The sequence below is a fragment of the Camarhynchus parvulus genome, chromosome 6 (genome assembly GCF_901933205.1).
Source record: "Camarhynchus parvulus chromosome 6, STF_HiC, whole genome shotgun sequence".
Lineage (NCBI taxonomy): Eukaryota > Metazoa > Chordata > Aves > Passeriformes > Thraupidae > Camarhynchus > Camarhynchus parvulus.
This window is the reverse complement of record NC_044576.1, coordinates 19,754,790-19,781,219: the sequence shown is the minus strand read 5'-3', so window position 1 is coordinate 19,781,219 and position 26,430 is coordinate 19,754,790. Positions and strand designations below refer to the sequence as shown.

General features: G+C 34.8%; 1 protein-coding gene across 6 annotated transcripts in view; it reads left to right on the top strand.

The window, feature by feature from the left end:
* The window catches only part of EXOC6 (exocyst complex component 6), an 89,056-nt gene that overhangs the window by 35,068 nt on the left and 27,558 nt on the right, over window positions 1–26,430 (top strand). For 4 of the 6 annotated variants that reach the window (XM_030950678.1, XM_030950679.1, XM_030950682.1 and 1 more), the window contains 12 exons: window positions 1,057–1,140; window positions 1,234–1,280; window positions 1,663–1,783; window positions 3,678–3,749; window positions 4,371–4,468; window positions 5,565–5,670; window positions 7,499–7,608; window positions 8,668–8,779; window positions 9,582–9,716; window positions 12,781–12,960; window positions 16,005–16,034; window positions 21,550–21,691. In XM_030950678.1, coding sequence (XP_030806538.1) covers window positions 1,057–1,140; window positions 1,234–1,280; window positions 1,663–1,783; window positions 3,678–3,749; window positions 4,371–4,468; window positions 5,565–5,670; window positions 7,499–7,608; window positions 8,668–8,779; window positions 9,582–9,716; window positions 12,781–12,960; window positions 16,005–16,034; window positions 21,550–21,691 — 1,237 coding nt within the window. The remainder of the gene's footprint in view (window positions 1–1,056; window positions 1,141–1,233; window positions 1,281–1,662; window positions 1,784–3,677; window positions 3,750–4,370; window positions 4,469–5,564; window positions 5,671–7,498; window positions 7,609–8,667; window positions 8,780–9,581; window positions 9,717–12,780; window positions 12,961–16,004; window positions 16,035–21,549; window positions 21,692–26,430) is intronic. The other 2 variants (XM_030950684.1, XM_030950680.1) reach the window with 1 other exon arrangement.

The window sequence follows — 26,430 nt, the reverse complement described above, 5'->3', positions numbered from 1 at the left end:
CAGCAGACAGTGTTAGTAAATTTGCATCTTGGTTTCAAGTGGGTTTTTTTTGTTTTTAAGCAAAATCTCTCTTTTAGGCTTTCTTAGGTTAGCAGTATTTCTAAATATACCTAAATATTCATTATTAACTAAATATTCATTATTAACTAAATTCATATCTTGTAAAGCTTAGGTAGGTAATGCTGTATCAGTAGGATAAAATGTCTCTAATAATTTGGAGACTTTTTGGAAGACCAAGTAATGGAATTCTAAATAGCAGTGGCCTAATAATAGGCTCATATAGCAAAAACAAATCTTAAAAATGCTAAGCTGCTTTATTTTGCTTGCATACAAATTGCATATGGTTTGGTAGATAGATGAGTCAATGTACCACTGATTTCAAATGGACAGATGGTTTCTACTGAATGGTCATCTTAATGAGATGAAGAGGATGTCGCTTGAATTCCTCGTAATATAATCTTTAAGCACAGAAGGTATTGTACTTATGAGGATCGTGATAGAAAAAAAAATCTAAGTCCATACTTTTTATAAATCCAAAGAGAATAAGCAAATATTCAGTAAATCTCATGTGTGTCTTTCTTCAGGCAAAACTAATGCACCTAAGTGTTCAGATGTGTCATTTATTCACAGAAGCATTTTTGTAACAACTTTATAATACAGTTACTTTCTTGAATAACCTAGAGAAATGTTTTAGGAGACAATGAGTTTCAATTATACAGTAATAGGCAATATGCCTTGTCTATGAATATTAATATACTCTGAAAGTTGTAGTTTAAAAATGGACATACTGTTTAAAATGCATGGTGTTGCTCAGCAAAACGTAGGCATGTGAGCAGAACTCCTATTTACAGTACAGCCTGTAAGCTTCTCTACAGAAAAAGGTAAATTCTGTATATTTTATGCATGCAAAACTTTGCTGGTATCAGCTGGAGGTTTACATGTGGAATAAATGCAAAATATGTGCTTAGTTTAAGATAATTCAATGTTTAAATTAAGAAAGGCCTTTTTTCACACTGAGTCAATATTCTTTTTTTGACTACTTATGTCTTTTATTAGGGTGATGGAGAAGTATTTGAAAATTACTACAGAAAACAAAGGAGGAAACAAGCAAGATTAGTTCTGCAACCACAGTCAAGCATGGTAATCAGTACTTTCAGTTTTGCATTGATTTGAGTTGAAGCTAATGCCTAGTGGTATTTTTGTTCCTGAACTTGTTTTCTTTTTCATTGAAAGCATGAAACAGTAGAAGGCTATAGAAGATACTTCAGTCAAATTGTAGGGTAAGTTTTCTAAATGAAAATTTATTTCAGTTTTACTGTGTTGATTATTAATTCAGCCTGTGTTCACCTATTTCCAAGAACTTTCTTCTGCAAGATTCAGTTTCTGCACAAATCATGTGGGTGGTTATAGCAGGATCTGAGCAGGAAAGAGCATCCTCCTACCAGCAGGAGGCCCTACAAGGGCCCTCCAGCAGCCTGGGCTCCAGATGGCATGAAAAAAAAATTGTCACATTTTTCCTTCATTCTGGATGAAGCACAACACCAAACCTACTGAAGTGTTACTGCTCCAGTGGGGAGGGTTTTGGCTATACTTGGGTGTGAAGGGTAGTGTTTGATGTAATGTTAGAAACAGCTTAATAATTTAAGTATTATTTTGTTCTAGTTTCTTTGTAGTAGAAGACCACATTTTACATGTAACCCAAGGATTGGTAACCAGGACATACACTGATGAACTCTGGAACATGGCCCTTTCCAAGATCATTGCTGTTCTTAGAACACATTCAGTAAGTGAGAAGCCTTATCTGTATTACAGTTTAAATCCTCTTACTTCAGAGCTCTGTGTATTTAAAACTGGGATAGCAACAAAGTGAAAAATTACACCTCATGTTTTCTTTTTCTTGTGATTAAAAATTGCTCAGATTTGGGAGGGAGCCTGCCAAGCTTTTGTTTTTCCCAACAGTATCAGGCTGTGATCCGAAGCCATGGGCTATTTGCATAATCCTCCACTGATTTACAACTCACTGGGTCTTCCAAACCTTCTCTTAGTCCAGCAGTTTAGAATATGCAGAGTTAATCTGCTGTTATTATTGCAATCCTTCCTCATTAGTCTCAACTGACCTCTTCATTAGATCAGATTGAATAGTTCAGCACTGAAAGCACCACCAGGAAATAGTTCCTAATTATCATTCCAAATGCTGTGTTTCCAAAATAAACTCCACCAGCAAAATCCTTGCAGCTCTCTCTTCAATGCTCTAGTCGTGTTATGTTTATGTTGAAGTAGAGGTATTAGAGAAATTTTGCATCACTTGGGTATTTCAGTGCATTCAAGTGTGTCTCCTAAAGTTATATTCCTACCTTAGCTGCAATGATGCTGGGTGCTCTTTCTTTTTCCTCTGTGAAAAAACAGTGGAATACACATTGTTCACTCAGACTGACTGATAATAAATTGCTTCAGTGTTTACTATTGGTGTAACTTTTCCTGTCAGAAAAAATACAAGAACTTTATCTTTCCCTTTTGAGAATTTGCTAGCAGCATTTTCTTTATGAGTGTTGTTTTTTATTTTTATTAAAATTGATCTTTAATTTAAGAAGTATTTTATATTTCATATATCCTGGGGAAAAATGGGGAAAAAGTTGAGATTGCAACCATAGTTATCATAGGACTTTTATTAGCATTAGTAGTACATGAGATGTTCTCATAGTTTTTTACTTCTTTTGAGAGGATTATTGAGATATATTAATCCAGCATTTTTTAAAGCTAAATACTTTGCTAGTTAATTATCTCCATGTGGATTTATACACCTATATAAGAATATGATAATTTTAAGGTTGAAAGTAATGTAGCCTCTAAAGAACTCTTCAAAGTCTTGATATGTTCTTGGTCACTATTTCTTCTCTATATGCATAACTCCCATCAAACCCAATTCGATCAGAATCTCTCTAACATCATCCTACTAAAGACTAATATTTAGATAAATAAACCATACCCTTCCTTTTAATAAAGTATGCCAAGAGCAAAACTTCAAGAAAGGTGAAACAGGTGTATATTGTCTTCAACCAATACTATATTCTCATGCAGCTTTAAAATATTTTAATAGAATTTTTTTACTTTATCCAGTATTTCAAATAGTGAAGCTGAGGTGAAAGCCTTAGTTGTATGACTCTACTCCTCTGAAAATCAAATTTGAGTTTCAGTCATCTAGTAAATAACCTAATGTCTTGACCTTTTATCATCCAATTTAAATTTGAAATTGTTTAGAAAATATTTTATTAAGTTTTAGCCATACAGCTGGATAAAACTGTCTTAGGTGGCACAGCATTGGTTAGACCCAAGCTTGGTGATCAAAAGAATGTCCTGTGAAACCTCTCTGGTACTGATTCCACCAAGTGTGCTTATGTTCCACTAAAATAAATGTAATTTGTTGATTTGCAGTCTCAGTACACCATGCTGGTACTTACTGAATCTCATATTTTAGTTGACTTTTTCTGAACTTTTACACCATTGATAGTTATATAAAAATTTAACAAATACTTTTGTGTAGCTGGACTAAGTAAAGACGAACAAGTCTAAATTGTTTTTCACTAAGGCTGGAGAGTTTAACCTGTGATACTGTTCTTTGAAAATGTATGTCCCATATTTTAAATCCTTTTAATAAAACCAGAATTTCTCACTTGCAGTCATATTGCAATGATCCTGACCTTGTTCTGGAGCTGAAGAATCTCATTGTAGTATTTGCTGATACTTTGCAGGTACATACTTTATTAATATTTATATTAATAATCAGGTATTATTAATATACTTGAAATTCTTGTAGTCAGATTTTAACTTTAGGTGAGTGCAATGTTTGTGTTTTCATGAATCATATATACCAATCAAACCCAAAATTTCACAGTAATATTAAAAAAATTTATTTCTTGCCTTAGGTCCTCATTTTCAGTATTATGAACTGAACATATGTGTTCTGGGCTATCCAGCAAGCATCAGTTATTCATATCTGGGCAAAATTAGTGTTAGTTTTGTAATTTGTGTATGCTCTTGTCTTTTAAAAATACTTTACTTCTCATCATTAAAAAGAATAGCAATCCAGTTGTCATTAACTCTTTAGCTGAAAGACTAAGTGAACATCATTGGAAAGTATTCTTGCAGTTTTTAACAAACAAGGAGCAATGGGGCAAATTTTCCAATGCATAGGATAAATACTTTGGTAAAATTTTAATAAATCAATATGTAGTAGTGTGTAAAATTACTATAATTTGTGTTATAGAGATGATAAGATTGAATGTAAGTCTTACCTCAGACTTCTGAAGTGTTGTGATAGGAATTGAATATATTGGTTCTTGGACTATCCCCTCTTCATTTTCATCCTTCAGGGCTATGGTTTTCCTGTGAACCGACTATTTGATCTTTTATTTGAAATTAGAGACCAATACAACGAAACACTTCTTAAAAAGTGGTCTGGATTGTTCAGGTTAGTATATCAAAACAGTTGTGCCTTTTGTATTGCATTTATTGTTTTTGTCTGAGCTCAAGTTTTTATTATGTAATTCAGAAAAAATTTGTGAACTCAAGTGTTGTGTATGAATTTCAGGTTGGCTAGGACTGAGATATTCATCACATGTGACTACTAATTAGAGGAAGAGAGATCAAATACTGCTTCTATAGTTAATGGAGAGAGGAAAGGTCTCCAAAGGGACATTATCACTGAAACAAGCAGGAGAGAGACATCTGTTTCTCTTCTTTAGGAATCTGATAATTCCAGGTTATTGCGGTAGGGCTTTAGTTTCCTGATTTAGGTTGTCTTAGTATCTACTGTTGGCTGATATGCATATCTGCCTGACAAACTACTGACATTGCCACTATGTCTTCATGGTTTTTTTTTAATGAAGGATGTTTTCCACCACTTCCTTGGGATCATTTGATTGAAAAAAATCTAAACCCAGGAATACATCAGCCTGAGACTGGACTCCAAAGCCTACTTGCAGATAGGGTGTGATGTCTCAATGTGCAGAAATTGTTTGCTATAAAATGTTTTATTACAGAAAACCTTCCTATTATATTGACCACTTAAGGTTCTCCAGTTCCCTGTGCTCCTCTTATAGACATTTGACTAGTACAGAAGTGCAGAGGGTGCCCAAACAATGCTCTGACAATATCCTGTTTGAAGTTCTCTCAGTCATCTCCGTTGATCATATGTAGCTCTGGTGCCCAAGTGAAACACTCTGAATATCAGCTTTAGTGTAGGAAAAGTGCAGGTTTCCTTAATCAGTAGGTATATTATGGTTTATTCTGGAGTGGATTAATTGCTCTAAGGTTCCTTTGCTGTATTAAGCACATATGGAAACTCTTTTGGGTATTTTTTTCCTCTATGATTAGACATACTGTAAAGAGTTTAGATATGTGAAGTATTTCCAAAGTAATCAAAAATACTTTGGGATGTGTAAAGTTCTTAAAAAATTTTGAAGATGCAGACCTAAGTGTGGTGGTAAAATTTATATTTATTTACACATTTTTACACTAGAAAATACTATAAGTTACATGTCCGAATTTTTTCACTTATTCACCAGGGATATTTTTGAAGCAGACAACTACAGCCCTATCCCTGTAGCAAATGAAGAGGAATACAGAATTGTTATAAGCAAATTTCCTTTTCAAGATCCAGAACTTGATAAGGTAAGGGAAACTTTTATGTTATTAAAGTTTGTGGAAATCCAGTTGAAGACACTGGGGACAGTAATGATTTCTATAATTTAAAAACAATTAAAATTTGAAAAGCTAGGTCTATTAAGAGGCTTAATCACCTTCTCTGTGTGTAATTATCTAGTCATAAGTAAATATGAAAATGAAAGATTGAGTCATTTGCTCAGATGTTTGAGTGAATAATGAAACCCATTGTTTTGTAAACAAATGAATAATAGACTTTAATTGATAAAGTCCTTATGTAATTATAATGCAATGTCTTTAGCTAAATTTTGTTGCAACTTGTGTTTAATTACTCAGTATATGCTGTTGTATTGCAAAAATACATGTAAAATAGAGATTGGTTAGAGACAACGATTTCTGCATTTCACTTTTAAATTTAAATATTTGTGTTTGAGCATGTGGGGCAAAATAAACATGAAGGGACTGTGAATAATTCTGCTGTAATAGCACTGCAGTAGGATGTGCTTTTGTAGCCTCAGCCATTCTTTCACTACAGATTCTGTTCACAGAAAGGTGATGAAACCTGTTCTGCTGTTCAAGTATGATTTTAGAAATACCACTGAAGAAATAAGAGACTCATGATGGAATCTGTAGAGGAGCACTAAGTCTAAGAACCACATGGCAGTGGGAGTAGCTGCTGTAGGGGGAAGCTGTTTTATACAAGATCCATTGCTACAGATACCTGCAAAAGTGAAAAGCTATTTTAATTCTGTGGTTCAGCAGGGATTTGCCAGCAATTGTAACAGCTGCATGTCATTAATACGGTGTTGCAATGAAGATGAAAAATTAAAGGAGGTTTTTATGCTGATTTTTGCTGGGTGCATTCCTCCATCAAATCACATTAAATTACTTAGCCATTATGGTACGAAAATAAGTTAAATAGAATGGAAATCCCTTACAGTATTGGAAGTATACTATACCCTGGATACTATTTAGCATGGCATATTTTCCTAATAAATGCAGAAATTTTTATTTTCTACTAAATAGTTTTATCTGCTCTACATATATATATGTATGATTACTGCAAAGCTTTGGCTGTTGTTGATGGATGCTTTTTTCCTAAAGAGAAATTGAATTATTCATGGACGCTACCAGGTGTTGATTATTTTTCTCATGCATTAGTCATAAACAGAAAAATAATTTTTTTGTAAATGGCAAAAATTATATGTTCAGTGCAGAAATACCTATTTAGTCTGTGTAAATTTAAGTGAATTTATTCACTTTTGTTCTCCCAAATACAGTATCAGCTTTAAAATTCAAGTAAGAAGCATAATTTTATTATTATAAACATATTACTATTTCCCACATGTTAATCCAAATTCCTGAAAATAATTCAAACTGCCTTGGTTTTGTGAACTTTAAAAATAGTCTAAGCATTCTCAAACTACTTTGAGAATCCCAGAAGTGTTGAACTTCTCAAGCTTTTTTTGCATTGTTTTGTTTGTAAAAGTTTGTATTTTTGAACCTCTTATCCCGTTTACATCTATATTATTCATTCAGATTAAAAGCAGTTTGAGACCTGTTTTTTAGTGTGTATTTGTGAATTGCTTTCTGCAGGTGCATCTTAAACTACATAAAATCTCCAAACTTTATTGTAATTTGAAGTGATAAAATTCTCTTCTGTTTATAAGCTATTTAAACAGATGTAGACGTCATCTCAACATGTGCAGCTTTGTATTTGACGGAAATCAGAAAAGGTTTAGATAGATTTAAATGTTCATAATGTTAAATGGCTTTCTAGATGTTGTGTTTAGTACCAAGGTCTTGTTAGAATCAGTATGATCTCTTATTTCCTCAGCAATCCTTTCCAAAGAAGCTTCCAATGTCTCAGTCAGTGCCTCAGATTTACATGCAGGTGAAGGAATTTATTTATGCGAGCCTTAAGTTTTCGGAGTCACTTCACCGCAGGTAAGCTTGAACTGTCAGGAGTGCAGCTGTAAAGTAGCTTGTAACTTTCAGGCGACAGAAAAATATATATTCTAAAATGAAAATACACTTTCTTGTGTACTTACTTGCTGTGCTTGTTTCATAATTTACATATGTAATTCTTCATATATATTTAGTCTATGATTCCCAATGCTGTAGCATGTATTTATCCATATGTGGATATGTATATACTATATAATATATGTATATACTATACAATATGTGCATTGGTGAGCTTAGCTTGATGGGGTAAACAGTTTAAAACACTGCTGGGCTTCTTTAAACAGTATTGACCAGTTTGAATAATCTAGAGAATTTATTTATTTAACAAAGCATGTAAAGATTGAAAAGAATACTTTGATACTGACCATTTCAGAAGTAATTGTTTAGCATCCCTGATTACTTCCTAGTGTTTCATTACTCAATCCTTTGAGTTTCCTTAGCAATGATTTCTCCTGCAAAAAAAATGTGCTGTCTGCGTGTTTATTCCCTCTCCTATCCCCCCCTTTTTCTGAGGGAAAACACAATTCACAATTCATCCATTTCCATTCCTCTTCTGCCCTTCAAAAGCTTAGTTTTAATTGGATAAAATAGAATTCGGAGATCTGAAATCTGGAAGGTATTTGTGGCCTTGTCACTCACTTCTGCACTGTTAAAGATGTAAATTACTCCCTTTCACACATTCTTAATTGATACTGTTTATAATTTACACGTACTAATGAGCACATGTTGACCTCCTTAGTAACTCATTAAAACCCACAAATTACTCTTTACTAACATCTGTGTCAATAAACATGTCCAAAATCTAAAAATAACAGATTTTGCTTCAGTGTTGAATTGCAGTTAATGGATAATTTGGGAGGTGAAAGAGGTGTTCTGTCTGCTAGACCACAGAAAACTTGGAGCAACCAGAATTTAAATGCACATAGAGAATTCTTAAGGTTGGAAGTTCCCTTGACAGTGAAAAAATTAAAAATTATTAAGTATTGCTATTGAAGTATTGCTAAGTACAGCATAATTATAAAAATATTTTTTTCTCAGTTCAACAGAAATAGATGATATGCTCAGAAAATCTACAAATTTGCTGCTTACAAGAACTCTAAGTAGTTGTTTACAGAACCTAATTAAAAAACCTCATATAGGTTTAACAGAGGTAAGTTTTGAAACACATATTCAAAACTATGGGTTTTAAAACAATCCATGCTAAAACTGTTTTTGTAAATGTAGATACAGAGATACTGACACCACAGTATGAGAAAATCAAGTTGTGTTTGTTTAACAATTAAAAATGAAAATAAGTATAAAAATCATCAATATGTGTCGCATACATAAGAACAATACAGTGTTGGGTCTAGCTGGGCCCAGGGATGCCTTTTGAGAGAGACATGGCAATGAAAGAATTTTGTGTTTTTTATGATAAACTGAGAGTTGCCAGAAATAAGCCAAAGACATTTACACTTTTGTTTACATGCAGAGCATGATTTGTGTGTTCTGTCTAGCAGTTAGTACCACTAATGTTGAGTTTCTTTCTATAAAAGATAGACTGGAATGGGATACAAGATATACTTGAATGCATCATTCTGTAGACAGTGTTATGACTTTTTAAGAGCAGTAAATTTAAAAAAACCAAATGGCTCAAATTAGTGATTTTATTTCAGCAATATATTTTCCTTTATTTTCCCTTTTTTAATTCTAAACTATCAGTTGGATTTATTTCACTGGGTAGGTGTCTGAAGTCTTTGTTTTTGAAATGGCGTAATTTGTATTTAAGCTACGTCATTACTCCTTAGTGGTGTTTGAAAGCAAACTTGAAAACTAACAGGAAAGAGGTGGTAACCTGAAATACTGAAATGAATTTCTAGTAGCATTGTTCCTGAAAGAGGTAACCATTTACAAAATTACATGACAATAGGTGATATAAGAAGATATTTACAAGAATTTTTTGTTTCTTGTAGCTTGTTCAAATCATCATAAACACAACACACTTGGAGCAAGCCTGTAAATACCTTGAGGATTTTATATCTAACATTACAAATATTTCACAATTGACTGTTCACACTGCAAGACTTTATGGACTTTCTACATTTAAGGTATGGTATATCTCATCCACTATATGACTGTGTCTGAAAAGTTATGTAAATTAAGCATTTTAAAACAAGGGTGAGAGCAAAGCTGCTTGTCTTCTCATCTTTGTCTCTAAAATAATTGTGAGCTCTTAAGCATTCAGTTGTAACACTGAGCAGCTAAACAGTGGATTTTTGTGTTATTAGTATGATCTGGAATATGTCAGTATGTGAGAAACCTCAATATTATCTTTCAAGTGCGTTTTTTACTAAGTTGTGAAATGGCAGACAAAGCTTAACTTCACCAGAAGCTTTTACTAGATTAAGCTCCAGTTTGTGTAACTTCTCCCTTTTTCCTAATGGAATCAAGCAAAACAGCTACCTTGATCTAAAATGTTTATATTTTTTATTCTACAATCGAATTATTTTGTGATGCATTTTCACAGGGCGTAAGTATTGGTATTAAAGAAGTATTAGCAACTAGTGCTTGAACTAAAATGATTCTAGGATATTTTTGTAATTTAAGCCACAAAACAAAAGTAAAAGTCATCAGGGATTCTACAGCAGCTGCAACTTGAACTTTAGGTATTTGGCATTTTTTTCATGCACACTGAAACAAAGGAGAATGATTTCTTGTATTTATGGGATAAAGAGAATTAATCCTATTGAGAGAGTTCTGTTTTCTGCAATTCATTTTATCTCTTGATGCAATATGTGGCCTATCCTACTGTAATATACCCTCTGGCACAGATGTTAAAAGGTGGGTGAGGTGGGATAATTGCAAGACACTTCATATTTCCAGTTGATAGCTAACGATTCTCCCATTAGCTGTTGCTTGTTTTGCTAAGGATTAGTGCATAAGGCAAAACAGAAAGGTTGTGGCCTAGCAACCATACTTGACTACCATTGCCCTCTCAGCAGTTTTACTAATTTTGGTCTAGGGTGTCTAGTTTGCTTGTTGTGTCTTAGAATTTGTGTATCTATAGCTATTTTCCTCTAAGGGTAATTAATTATCTTTTTACCAATCAAACATGCATTCAAAACCACTCAATACAGCCATAGTCTTTGATTTCAGTAAGAAGTGAGATATTCTTTATCCTTGAATTTCATTTAATAAGTGCATTTGCAAGTTTAGTTACATTCTTTGTAGGTTGCTTATGCTGTTTAGCAGTTATGTTTAACACTCCTACAAACTAAGTTCTGTTGGAGAGATCCAATACTGTGTCTGTTCTTAGTGAGTTTGCACTTTGGAGAAGTAGGGGACAAATGCTGACAAGCAGAAGGGCTTTTTAGTGTGTGTGGTTTCTCTCCTGTCTACTTGCCTGGAGATCTTGTTAGCGCAATGTTCTCCAATTATAGTGGAAAATTCTTTTCTTGTTAATCCCTCTTTCTTCCCCTTTCTATTGTAATGAAAAACTGCTCACAGTTCCCCAGCTGTGCCCTCACAGAGTTTGGTATGTTCTACTGTTATTAAATTCATCTCCTAGTGGCAAATTGTGTCACCTCCATTCTTTCAGAGTGGTCAAAAATCTCCTTTTATTAGCAGCATTGGTCAGGTTCACATTCCATGAGATGAGCTTTTACGTCTACACTGTATTTTTTTAATGCAAGACAAAACCAGAAGGACTAGTCTTGCCATTACCAGAAAATCATTTTAATTGTTAAAGGTGATATGACCACTCCATGAATGACTTAGATTTAAAATAAAAAAAAAAATCCAAACCTAAACAAAAAAAAAATTTTAGAAATTTTGCTCTAAGCCTAGGCAGATACATCAAGTCCCACCAGTATAAATTGTTGCAGCTGAGGTTTTGTTGTTAATCAGAAACTTTATATGTAGACTTGACTTTAATTGAAACTTTCTTAGTCATTGCCATCTACAAAATTGTGGATATCCACATACTCCTTTGACATGATGGCAGGTTGCCAGATTCTTGCATGTTGGATTTGGAGAGCTGTTCAGTGGAGCCTTTCTCAAGTTGATTTGTCAGTAAAAAAGCTATTTTTAGGGAATCATACTTTGATATTTATTTATGGCAGGGCCGCATACTTTCATGTTTACTCCTGGAGTGCCTCTCAGCCTAGGGCCTGATTGAAGACTAAATTTGGCACACTTAATGTGAAGACACCTTTAAGCTTATAAATTTTTATTTTTTCTTTCTGTATTTCTTATTTATGCTTTTCTCAAATGCCATGTTTTTTGGTTTGCTTTCTTCTGGAGGAAAGTAGCGATGGGCGTTTCATCTGCTTTTTGGTTACCTCAGTGTATCCAGGCCATTTTTACCCTCTAAAAACCTTAAGCAACTGATCCATATGGTTTAAATCAGATGTCTTACTTGAATTATTTCTCCGTATCAGTTAAGAAAATTTTATATTGAGCCCAGATTAGAAAGATCTCAATATCTTTAAACTCCAGGCTGGCAAAAGCACAACTTTCCAGCAGGACACACACAAGCACCTGCTTCTAGATCCTGTTGGATCTCTGAGGATGTCCCCTGTACAAACGAGGCAAAGACAGCGTTGTAAACTCAGCTCACACTAAATGCAGGATTTGCTGTTCCAAAAGGTGGAATCCAGGGTGTGGCAGAACAAAAGTAGGAGCAAGTAGGGGAGTGGTCTGCATCACAGTATGTGATGATCAGGATATTTTAAAGGAGGATGAAAAATTATGAGTATTCTTCAGATGTGCAGCTTTAAGACAATAATTGCATAAAAATCACATGATTGCTTGACCTCTGTCCATAAAAGACAAATGACTTTGTGTCAGGGTTGATAAATTTGTAAGGCAGAATTAAAGGTAGTTGTTGTGAAGAAAGTAAACAAATTGTTTTGTTTTCAAATTAACTTAATTTGTCTGAAAACTGTTGTTTATTCTGTAAACACAGTGTTATGAACACTCATCGTATGCATTATGGGAGTGTTTTAAAAACCACAGCCTCAGATGTAAGACAGATATTAAAGCACCAATGTCAATAGAATATTTTTTAATCTAAGAAAAACACAAGACTTCAGTTTTGTTGATGGATATACTTTTATCTGCATTTAATAATATTTTTAGAATTCTGACAAGCATTGCACACTTTTTTTTCAGGATGCAAGGCATGCTGCAGAAGGAGAAATATATACAAAACTTAACCAAAAAATAGATGAATTTATTCAGATTGCTGATTATGATTGGACAATGTCTGAGTCAGATGGAAGAGCCAGTGGATACTTAATGGACCTAATTAACTTTTTAAGAAGCACGTTTCAAGTTTTTACTCATTTACCTGTAAGTATTCAAAATTAAGTTTCATTTCGAACTATTTGATCATAATTTTATTTAAAAACAGTAAGGTTTGAACAAAAGGTTCTGGCTTTTGATTTGTGCACATGCTGACAGATGTATTTTTAAGTTTTTCTCAGCACAGAAATATTGTCAAATGTATATCAGTATGTTGGTGGAGCTTACCTATCAGAATATTTAGAAAATACTTTCAAATACTTTAGTCTAAATATTGTTACCAGCAACTAATTTACAAATAGTGTAAGAACTCATGCAATTTTCTAGAGCCTTTTTGGTATACCATGTTGGTTTTGTGTGCGCATGCATTGGTTCAAAAAAAGCAGAATTGGTGTAAATCCTACATTTGTGCATAAGATTGTGGAGGTCTTGTATTCTCCAAGGTTTTTAGCTAAATATTTTTGATCATAAGAAGTTGTTGGATTCTAGTTAACAGAGCTTCATTGAATGAATTCTTGCTCATATTCAAATATCCTGTGTTATTTTGTCCCAGGAAAAAGGGTACTGTTAACCTGTTTTATGTATGAATTGTTATGTACTGTTGTCTGATTTCCCCTTACTTTCAGATAAAAAAGACTATTTCTAGTTTGGCTTACCATCATAATGGTTTATAGCTTTATAGTTCTGGAGTAACTTCAGTAAGTAATTCAAGCTACATCTGCTTTTTATCAGCTTGTCCTTGGTTGTTACAGTCACACTGATGTCTGAGTACTTTGCCCACCTGCAAGGCTTAGAAAGAATAAGTCCTCAATGCATAGAATGTTTTGAGGCTTCAGACTGAAAGAAAAAATTCCTTTATGTGTACAGCAAGATGTTGAAGTTGCTGGCATAGCAGGCTGATCTTGTCTTCCCAATATTACACAGAGGCTGTGATTCTTCTGTCTCCTGTTCTTTTAACTGACTCAAAGACAAAGGCCACTCCAACTGTATCATGTGATACTGATGTGAATGTGTCATGTGAGGCATGTGCTTCTGTGCCAAATCAGTGGAGCGTTTTTTGATAAAGAATAGCAAGTTTGTTAGATAGTGTAATTCATTGTAACTTAGTATACAAAGCAGTGTGAACAAATGGCACTGCTCCTCAGTGGGCATATGCATATGGCAGTTAAGGGATGTGAAGTTTGTAGAGCAGGATGTACAGAAGTCTGTCATGAATGTGCTGCTAAATGGCTGTTCGGAAATGAGCCACAGACAAAATGATGTGTTAAGGGAACGCAAAGAAGCAGCTGTGACATTCCGAATTAAGAAGTGTGGAAGGTATAGAATTATGTGCCTGGGGGTACAAGTCAGCCTTTGGAGGAAGCTAATTTCTGTAGAGAGTTTATTCTGGAATTTCAGACTCTGGTCAGGTAACAGGCAGGATGTAGCACTGTATGGACAAGTAGCCTGCTGTGGCAAGAGGTTTCTTGTAATTTTTACTTATCCTGCATCTTGTTCCCTGTCCTATCTTGGCCAGTTGTAGAAATATACGGTCCTGTGAATGTTGTGTGTGACCTGTGGAGTTTATAAGAAAATGTGTGCACACTATGGGGATTCTAGTTAGATTTGTACTAATAAGTTATTTTCGTCAAGAGAAAATTTATAGTAAAAGTATTTTCCAAAATTAGCCCAGAATCGGGTTCTATAACTCGTTAAACAATAAGTGCTTTGGAGTGATAAACTGAGCTAGATTCTTCACATGCTGTAATTAAGGTTTGGAATACTTTTAGAATTAATTTTCATTACGGAATTATTCCAATAATGTCATAGTGTCATTTCCATAGTAATTTTTGTATGGCTGGCAGAAACACTCCACTGCTCAAAATAGTTTATCAGAACCTTTTCTGTAATTAGCAGTCAAAGAACAAATCCCTAGCACACTGGCCATAGTTTTAGTAAGGAAGAGAGTGGAACAAGTAGAGGGGTCTCTTCTGCCTTTACGTACCCAATTGTGTTAGAAGGCATTGGGCTAGGACTGGGGACCCTAGTTGGCCACAGTAGTTCTTTGTTGTCACACTCCAGGGTCACTGACTTTCTATTTGGTATTGTTTCAAATGCTAGTCTGCCTGTAGAAGTGTTATAATATGTTCTTTAACAATTTTTTTGTTGCAGTCAGTGGGTTCTCCTCATTAGAATCTTGTTTTATTTTTGCTGTATGTATAAGCTGTGTGTAAATGCACAGGGATGTGTCTCCCTTTGTGCTTTTTTGTGGGGCTGTACTGAAGTGTTTCTGTACCAATGTAGACATAACTTTTCAAAAATGCATCTTACATTGTATATCTTGGTTTTGTAATTTGTATTATTTTCATTGGAATATTAGAACATTAGAACTCTAAATCAGGTAGATCATGAACTGTACTGAATCTGCACACAAAGTGACATAAATTAGTTGGGGTCTGATATCTCTGTTGCATCACTGGAAATGTCTTGTGTCTCCAAAGCTTTTTTTCCCTCTCAAGTTTTGCATGTTAGTTTTCTCCTCTGTGTTTGTTTACTGTACTTAAGAAGCAATTTTGGAAAAGAAAACAGCTTTCTTCAACCCTACAGTTACACAGCCATAAGTTTTATGTTAAAATTTATTATTGGGTCATGTTATATTTAGATTCTTACTATCCTGAGCCATTTTAAATCTTGCTTGAACAAAATATGTTAATAGCATACAGATAGCCTCTGTAAGCCATAATGGTAAACATGGCATTTATTTTTTAACCGAAGACTTTTGAAATGTATTCTTGCTTGTAATGAAACGTTCTGGAAAGGCATTTCAACAGACACTTTGAAGTTTGATATTTTGGCATACAGTTCCTTATTACAGAAAAACATATAATCGCCAAATTAGTATTATTTAAGTTATAATCTCTTTGTTACACTTCAACAAAATACTATATAAGTTCAGAGGTTTAAAAAAATACTATTATGTAGTTATAATTGTTCTTTTTGTACACTTTTTCTTATCTTTTATTGCTACCAATTTTTTATTCTTTTTTTTTTTTTGAAGTTGACAGTACATCTTAATTTTTTTGTTTTGACTGCCTTACTGGTTTCCTTCTCAGCATAACAACAATGACCATGCAGCTATGTCGGTAAGTAGATGCAAGATGAAGAAAAAGCATGTGAACAGAAAAACTATGAACTGCCTGCAGGCTTATTGCTTCAATTTTTAATCATTTAATAAAAAGACCCTTTCTGTTTTGCTGATAACTTGCTGTGTACCTTGTGTGGATGCATGCAGGGATCAAGTTAATGACTAACATTGGGCTTTCATACACTGGGACAGACAGCAGGAGTCCTAAAAACCTTGCAGAAGGTTGATGGGGTGTGCCTTGCATCCCAAATGAGGTTATTTAGAGACTGAGACCTCTTGAAAGAGAGGTCAGGTATCAAAATACAGCCATGAGGCATGCATACAGAATTAGGTGTAGCTGAATAAAGAATCAGTGAAAGTTCTACCGTTCCTCTGCTACATTTGTCTGGGGTCAGGGGAATGTGTGTACTGGTGTTCTTCATTTGCTTTTCCAGTTTTTTTTAAAGAAGCTGATGAATTTAAGAATTCTCTTCTCCACTGATTATTTTCACATTGTAATTTTTTTTCATATGGCATAAACATTGTCATGATAATGAAAGTGATGAGGTTAATATTACTAAGTTATTAAAACCTGCAGAATGAATCTAGCAGTGGGCTCCCAAGTTGTTCAGAGCCTAGAGCACAAGTTATTAGTGGAGGTGTAGGGAGGTGGAATATATAGTCTGTTAAAGAGAAGGCTGAGGGAGAGATCCAGTGGCAGCCTACAACTTCTTGAAGAACAAATACAAAACTGGTGGAGCCAAACTTCTTGGTTGGACTGACAAATTCAGATGTAGCTGTGGTTACAGGTTGAAGCTTGGGAAGTGGAGCTTTGATATTAGAGGGAAGGTGTGCTTAAAGAGAGTAGTGCAGTGTTGAAGGAGATTGCACAGGGAGGCTCCTGAATTCCCATCCTCTGCTACTTGGAGGGGCCAAAGGAAAAAAAGTCTGTGGACCTGAAGTAGTGTTGGCAGCAGTGCTCCAAGTAGAAGACAATGGTGGTTCATTCCAATCAACACTTCCATCATCTGGATACTCAGTGTGCTGGTGAACTGTCAAGCTAATAGGTGTCATGAGCTCGTGTTTTGTGTAGAATGTTTCCTGTTAGTATTGTATAGGTCTCAGGCTGCTGGTTATTTCATGTCTGAGGGCTAGCAGCGGTGTAGAACACAGAAGCTGTGTGGCTTTGGGAAGGTTATAATTGGAAAGTCATGCAGTTTTTAATGGTTCTGTTTTCTGAATTCACAAGAATTTGATTATGTTTATGTCCCATTTTAAGTTAGTCTTGCAGTTTATATTCCCACTAGATGCTTTGAATCAAAAAGCAAATTAAAGTTTCATTATACAGCCATTAATCTCATGAAATAAAATGGATGATTGAATTTGTTATTAAGAAACTACCTTTTTTAGTTTTGTCTTGAAGATTTAGAGAAAAATATTTCCTTGTATTTCCACATCAGTTGACTTGAAATTATGTGGGTCTATATGTAAGAAGTTGTAATCTAAGTTTAGAATTAGCTGAAATTTTATTCTAGATATGTGCCTTGTCAATACAAAGTTGGAAAAGAGTGGCCATTGAAAAGAGACTGTTGCAAATTACTTTCACTTAGGTATTTTTAATTGTTTTGGTAACATTTGGGGCAGAGACTGGAAGTAAAATTGATTCTTAAAAATTCCATTCATGTTTTTAGTATACTTGTATTCTATCAATAGATCAAAAGTTGGAGTTTTTAACCTTGAGTGATAAAATTTGTATGTTTAATTTGTTTGCATTTTCAGAAGGCGTAACATTATGTTATTTCATATTGCTAAATTAATTCTTCACCTTAGCATCTTAGATTTAATGGCTAAGTTTTTTATTTTCTTTTTATGCTGAGGATGGCAGTTTGTGTTATTTTATTGTTTCTGTGATTGGCAGCAAAAGCCTAATTTCACAGCTTGCAGTGAGGGTGAAGGGGTGGTGGTTTTCTGCAGCTATATTCAAAAACTGTCAATCAACAGCCTCCACAGGCTACTTAGAGAATGGGTTTTCTTACTGACTTCTCCAACTGCTGCTTCATGCTGTCTTTGATTGGCACAGCCTGGCAGGGAGGATGGATGAATCTGTCACTGGCTGGTTAATTGTGTTGCGGGTCTCAGCCTGACATCAGGTCTTTGACTCCTAAGTGGCTCAATACAAAACAAATTAGCAGATTGTAGTCATATTTCTCATTCTATATGCTTTGACTTTGTTGAATGCAGTCCATAAATCATATTGACTGACACCATAGTGAATGATGAAAGCTGCTTTTGAGACAGCTAGCATGGGCTTTAGAAAGCAGCACCGCGAAGGTGCCGTGGAAGGATGCATATGGCTGACCCTTTGGGAATTTCCTAGGAGCCAAATGTCTCTTTACTACAATTGTTCTTAGGAGAAAAGCTTTTGGGTCCTATAAAAAAGGATTTAATATGTCAGCAGATTCTCTTTACAAGCTCCTTTGAAATATAAGAAGTTTGTCTAAGGGTTTTCTCTTTTTACAAACTTGTATTTCAGCAAAATGTGGAGGCTGGGTGAAAAAACAGTTGCCTTTAACACTGTTAGCAGGTGTTTTTGAGTATAGAATAGGGTCCTTGTTTCCTAAACTTTACACTGATTGAGTGGAAGAATAGGTTTTGTAGATAGGAGCAATTAGCATAGGCACAGCAGAGACAATAGTAGTGTCTCCAAATGGGTGGCAACTGGGGCAAATGTGAGAAGCCTGCTGAATCTCTGCATGCTGTTGAATATAGGTGTTTAATTGCTAGATAACCATGGCCACCCCCACCCCCTTAAATAATAATAGTAATTTTAGAAGGCAAAAAACCCCAAACATCAAGACTGTTTTAAAATTAGTTGATATTTGTTCAATCCTGAAAAATAAATGTTATTGCTATGTTCACAAATCCTTGTATTTCCTCTTCAAAATACTTTATGAAAATTTGGCAAGGAATTGATGGTGCAATAGATGTTGGAAATTTGGAGATGAATTTTTAACTAGATTCTATTTTTCAAACACAAATGTTAATTTTATTCTTTTCTGGGTATCATACATCCAGTGTAATTTGAACCGGGAAGCACTGAATTTTGAAGAGGATAACATCGTATAGTTCACATTTCTCTTAGTTAAAATTCAGCATTTTGATAAATATGTGTAGCTTCATTTTTTCTCTAAATTTGAGACTATTAAGTGGTTTTTAGTAAGTATCTACTGTGTATGGTAAACTTGTAGTATTTGTTGATGTGTCATTTGAACAATAAGCCTGTAGTTCAAGTTACATAGTTGGAAATAGTTTATATGTTAGGATGTTTCCATTTATGAAACTTCAAAACCAACATTAAATGTACATGTATTGATACTTATTTGAAGTCCGAGTGGCTTTAGCTGTGTCATTTCTGTGTTGTAACCATTATCTTGTGCTCCAGTACTATTGATATTTGCCAGAATGTAACAACTAACTACATATGCTTGTTAGAAATATAAAATTCTGTCATTTATTAAGATAACAGATGAGTACACATTGTTTCCATATGAAATGAACTGAATGTTAAAATTTTTCATGACAACCTATTAATCTGGTTGAGCTTTTATTACATTACAGTGGCAGCATAAATAGGACATGGAGCTGATTTGATGGAGCAGTACATTAAACAGAGATGCACTAGTTGTTCCATTAAATCAAAATGACATTTCCATTAAGTATTTCAAATGCACTACACTGTAATTACATGAACTGTGGCCCATTTAGTCCCCTTCTCACCTCCCTTTTTCCTTCCTTTTTTGCCTATTCTTTTTTTCTTCTTCCCCCCCACCCCCTTCATTCATATTGACATTGTTCTGCTTGGGGAATAGAGCTGCACGTCTCCCAGTATAATTGCTGTTGGGTTTGGGAGACTTTTAAGCATGCTGTTCTTGTATTGTTTCCTACATTCTTTGTTGTCAGTTCATCTATTTTGCTCAAATATGTTATTTGCTTTTCTGAGATTTTCAATTAAGAAACTGACATGTCATTTTAGATAAAAAGCTCCTTACAGTTCAAGGTGTCCTAATGCTAGGAAAGAATTAGCAACAGCCATTTAATGTTTCAGTGTGAATGTGAGGAGGGTTGAAGGCTTTCTGTTGTATTCATTATATTTTAATTACCTTTTAACAACTAATGGATTTTTAAAGCGTGAAATATTTGGGGCCAAATTTGCTTTCTGTTACGAAAATTTTCTGCACATGAAAATTCAATCATCTTAGCAAGTTGATGTATTAAGGACAAGATATGGCTCTTCAGATGCTGGAGCAGAACTTTCTAAACTTTTTGGGACAGTCCATTATAGTTGTTCATTATTTATATGCATTTCTGGGAGTCAACAGTGAATTGATCAACCTGAGTTTGCAGAAAACAGCTGGGCAGCCATTACTTTAGAGAAGCAGGTGCCATCACTGTACTGATGGATAGAAGTAAAACAATAGTGCTGTGTGCTCCAATAGCTCTGTTATGTTACTATGATTTCTTTTGTGTTAATGTTGTTACCTTTGTTTCAATATCATTGTAACACACGCATCAGTTGGAAGCAGTGGTTTCAGTACATTAATCTACAGAGATTGTTGTAGTTGTATTTGACACCCAAGATCACTCTGTTTTAAGAGATGGCAGTGCTGTGAATAGAACAGTGCCATCTGGTTTGGTATCTGGTCTCAAGTGGTTTTCTTACCTTTAAGGCAGAATTTTGTTATCTTTAAATTTTTCTGTACTAAATTTTGAATAATTTATTCAAATTAATGTCTGACTCTGTGTTTTGTTTTTTGATCTCATGTTGGGAAAACTGTCTCAATTACATGTAGATGATGGGGAGAGCAATATTGCCAGCTAGACTGTGATTGGGAAATTATTTCTATTTTGTACAGCAGAGGGCTACATTTCATTTTCTAAGTAGTTGTTCACTGACAGCACTGATTTATTAAGCACCTGAGATGATGGATAAGCATGAATTTTTAAAGTAATTTAGCAGCGAACTTTGAGATGGAATCTGAGTAGTTAAACTACCAACAATTAGCACAAGCTCTTACAAGAAATGCCTCAACCAATTGCAATCATTTTGGTTTATGTAGAGTTGGGGATTTATTTAATTTGCTATTGTTAAAAATATGTTGCATGTTGATTTTCATTGCGTTCTTGCTTTCATTCTGTTTGGGTTAAAATATTTAAATAAATCCACAAAGCTGTTCATATGCTTCAGCAACTTTAATTGTCATTGTTTTGGAAATGTCCTTGTATTCATGAAGACTGTTGGATTGCTGGAAGAAATATCAGTAATTGCTTTAACATCTATTTAATCTAATTCTCTGTTTGATCTAATAGAAACAAATCTAATAGGTCAAAGAAATAACAGGAAGTGTGATCTCTCCTTCTAATCTAAGTTTTGTATCATTAAGACTTAGAATGTATATTAAAATCCAATCAGATGAGCAGTTCTTTAATGACATATCATTTGTTTCTATTGTAAAACTTGTTGCTTTTTCTACTAGGGAAAAGTGGCCCAGACAGCTTGCATGTCAGCCTGCCAGCATCTTTCAATGTCCCTAATGCAGATGCTACTGGACAGTGAATTAAAACAAATAAGCATGGGAGCAATTCAGCAGTTTAATTTAGATGTGATACAGTGTGAATGTAAGTATATATTCCCATCTGTATTTGTCTTAACATTGAAAAAAGTTAGTTATTTAGTGTAAGCTATATAGTGATCTTCTTCCATAATCTACTAAAACTTTGTCTTTTATTGAAGGTAATATTACAGTACATCTTCTTGTAAAAGTATTTATAAGTAAGTATGTTGGCATTCCTGGGAAATTTTTTAATTAAACTTTTCTTTTAACTAAAATATCTAAATTGAAACATACATTGTTGTTACTCCTAATGGGATCATAACCACTATATCCAGTAAAGATTTAGTTTAGTACAAAATTGCCCAAAACTACTACATAAATATTAAGTTTTAATGGTTAAGAAAAAATGGTCAAATGCTATAAAATTCTAATGTTTCCTATTGAGTTCATCTATTATGATGCAGATATTTAAATGTGCTGTTATGTAGGGTTTCCTCACTCCTAGAACTGCTACTGCCTTATTGTGCAGAATAATAGGACCCATTTAGTAAACATTAGATGTTGTCTTACTGTCACTGTTTAAAATATGATATCAGAGTTATTTTATAAACTGGTTCAACACAGCACTGAAGGCAGGGTTAATTACCTTGTGTTTTGCATGGAGCTCGTGGCTTCAGGGTGAGCTGTTGATCTGGAGGAAGGAAGTTCCATGAATAGGTGTTAGGACTGGTTGTATAGTTGATGACTGAGATGCAGTGGAAAGGCTCACTAGAGGTTTTTCTCAGTGTGTATTTTCAGATTCTTCTGCTCTGTTGTTTTGTTTGTTTGTTTTTTTCCAAAGTATCTTTCCTCTTATGTATTTGAAGCATAGATCTCAATTATTTTAGTGACAGCTGTGAAATGGGGCAGTTATTCAAGTCCTATCCTGAGGCTTTTAGTTTGGATACATGAAAAAAAATTGGTGACTACTCCATTAGAAGCCACCTATGGGAAACTGAAAATTTATTTTCAAACAATTTGGTTTGCATCACAAAAGGTTCTTGTGGGACAGACTTAGGGACGTTTTTGACATTTTAGCCATCTACTTGCCTTTCCTTCTCCTGCCTTATTTGTTACATTCCGGCTGAACTCAGTAACAGGTAGAGCAGGCATCTTTCTGACAGTCCCTCACTGTCCAGCCTTAAGGCCTTTCAGGGCATGGAACAAACTGACAGGACTATCAGGGTCAATTTGATAGAATATTTGTGATTGTGACATTAAAATTCTGTGATTGTACAAGTTAACCAAACAGATCATGGTTTAACTTGTCTTACTTTTAGTATGCTTGATGTTGCAAATTTATTAGTGTACTTTTCAGGTAGCTACATAGGAGTGTGTTTGTGCATTTGTGTAGTTTCCTAGATGTAAAAAAGATACAGTTGTTAAAAGAGAAATTATACAGTATTCATAGCACTGACATCATAATCATTCATCTTAACAAGCTGAATTAATGCAAGCACTAAACCATAATGTGCCTTCTGAACAAATGGTGTAGCAGAGAAGAAAACTTGTCCATTGCAGTATTATTCTGTTTCTAATATTTAAAATATCAGCTGTGAACAACACAGTACTTCACTACTCTCTGTAGATGACCAATGCCCTGTTTCACCCTGGGATTTCTAGCAGTACAGGGGATAAAATGTATGTCTTGCAGGTGACTTTCACAGTATGAATAGTATGTTCACAGCAAAGAAGGGAGCAGTTCCACTGTTTCCAGCTGTCATCTGGTCTTTGGCTTGTTTTCAGACCATTTTCTTCTCAGGCATAGGCTGATATGTGCCCCGATTAGTGTCATCCTAATTTCTATTGCCATTCTGTCTATCATCTTTGGTTGATGCACAGCAGAAACTTTAATCAGTGAAGAAATCTTAGTAGAGGTTTATTTAGCCTAAAATGATAACATTTCATTATTTTAAAATGAAAAAGTAATATAACTGTAAGATGACATGGTTTTTTGTATGTAGCTGTTATTCCGAGTATATGGCATGGACAGGACATACCAAAGCTTTGGCCAAAATAAGAAAGTTTCAGAAAGCTAGTAACTTAAAAACGGAAAAACACATTCTTCCACCACTGTGTAGTTTCTAGCATGGGCTGTACAAGGCTAATAGAATGAACTTCATTTCTTCCTATGTGAAAAGCTTTTAAAGCATGTTAGAAAAAAAATGTTTTGCACAGAAACCCTTTGAATAGTTTAAATACAATTATGGAAGCTTGTCAGAATAGTGTGTTGCAACAAACCACATTTTGCAGTCTGTGGAATAAAGGAGTGACAAGATTTTACTCAGACTGCTTTGCTGATGTGGTTTCATTCATAAGGTCCATCACAGGCACATTCCAGGCCTCTCTGTGATGCCTGTGATTTATGTTCTTGCTCATCACCCTCCCCCAGCTTTATTCTTTCATGCTTTGGGATTAATGGATACGACAGTGACATTTCAATTAGTGCTTAGAGTCGGCGAATAATTCACAACTGTTGGGAGTTTTCTACAGTATTGTATTAATGGGATCGACATTTTACTTACAATGGAGTATACTCAGATGAATTTTGAACTAAGAATTTAGATGACATGTAGAAAATTATTAATATCTGAAGGCAAACTTCTAAAACTTCTTGCCAATATTGTAGAATTTTTTTCTGATCTTTAACATTATAATTTTATTCTTTCTAATATGAAATGGAGAGATCTAAATAAAATCAGAAAAATGTGATAATTTGTTCGTTTTTTCCTTTTCTATTTAAAAACAGTCAACAGTCCAAACAACAATCCAGCAATCTGTTAGTCAGTACGTGCTCTTCTTAGAAAAAAAAAAAGTCATCATCATCTCACTCTTCTTCCAAACGTTCCAAAAAGATTTCAGTTTTATTTTAGTTTGTCCTGTTCTTATGAAAGTATTTCTCTACTCCCTCTGCAAATTTTATAACCTAGAGCAGTGTTTTACCCCTGTATTTTGTACCATTCTTTCTCAGAGGTTATTTTCACTAGGATGGTTGAGATTCCTGAAGCACTGTTCAGAAAATAGAACATACTGCATCCTATTGAATAAAATCCAAAGAGTAGTCTTTTGCTTAAATATTACATTTTGGTTCCTCAAGGAAGGAAATGGGTTGGGAAGGGTGTGTTTCTATTTCTTGAAGATGAAATTCAAATGTGGGTTACTGTATTTCACTTTACAGGAAGAAAGGTGTGCATAATAAAAAATTATCTTTCCAGAGACACCATCCAGATCTACTTAGCTTACATCAGCTTCTTATTAAGGAATTCTGACTTGTCTAAAGTTGTAATTGTTGGAAGAGCTAAATGTTTTTGGGTTTTTTTATTTATGGGTTAAACATAGGTGAATTGTGAGGCAGAAATAGTTAACAGAATGAAATATGGGTGAGTGGGCATCCTTCTTCACCCAGATATGAAAGGGTGAAAAGGTTTTGGGTCTTGCCTATAAGCAAGCAAGGGTTAGTGGAGAGTTAGTGCAAAGTACTCTGTATTTTCCTGATCAGCCCTCTGTATGGCTTCCTGGCAGTCTCTCCTTTCCCCCTCTGCGTGGAGAGTGGCAGTGTCCAAGAGCAAGTGACATCCTGACCAGAGTGTTCTCTGCTGAGCACACACAAAAGTGGTCTCCAGGTGGGCATGCCAGAAACTGGGGAACCCAGATGCTGTATTTCCTTGAAAAGGCATATGTTTTTCTCTGGAGGCCCCTTGGTTTACGTGCCTCCTGTCCCCTCTGGGCAGCCAGGTTAACTTCACTGGCTGGAGGCCATCCTTCATCTGCCGCTCGCATGTGGCAGCGCGGGCGGCACAGGAAGCACAGAGACCTCACTGCCACCGGGGGCTGCTGCCTGGCCAGCTGGCAGCTCCCTCAGCAAGGCTCCCTCCAGGCCTGTTTGAACAGCTGGAGTATCCAACAGGGCTGCAAAGTGGCTGAGATAGTCGCCTGATTCTCTGCTCTTCCTTTAAAAATACTTCTGTAGCTTTGCTGTCCTGCCTGTGAAGCAGTGCTATGAGACTGGAGTTAAACTGTCCTCATTTAGCTTTTGATTCAAAGTCTGGACTTTGGTTTTTCATTTCTTCCACTGAGCAGCAAAAACTATTTGTCAAGAATTAGGTTCTGAATTCCCAGATCAACAGAGAGGCACAACCAGATGATGCCTAAAACATGGGATTTTGAGCCAATAAAATTAGGAGACCTGTTAATAAATCTAGAATTGTGTAGAAATGCAGTGCAATTTACAGTTAAAAATATTTTAAATTCCATTTAGTAGATACAGCCTTTATCTTAAGATCTCCATTAATACCTGTATATATGTATGTCAATTCTCATATATCCTGTATACAAAATGTAATTATAATTATAAATATTCAAAAGAAAATGGACTGAAGTAATCTTTACAACATTTATATTAATCATTATCATTTATGTGTTACCTCCCAGCCTGTTTTTTTCTATTCGTTTCATTTGATCCTATGTTATTTATATTTCTAAACTGTCTGTTCTGTTACAAGGAAGTATGTTGAGATTGTACATACTGAGGACCCACACTGTTCTTGTTCTAAATACACAGTATCAGCAAAGCAGAGGCAGAAAAACCTTGTGAATACCAGATTTGTATAATGTACATTTTCAACTGATTTTTCTCAGATATTTGAGTTTTTGATTCAAACTGCCAAACAGCCAGTTGTTTGCCCCTAAGAGTGGCAGTTTAATAGTGATCTTTGCATTTCATTCTCCTAAATTATAAAATTCCAGAATGCTTTTATGCACATT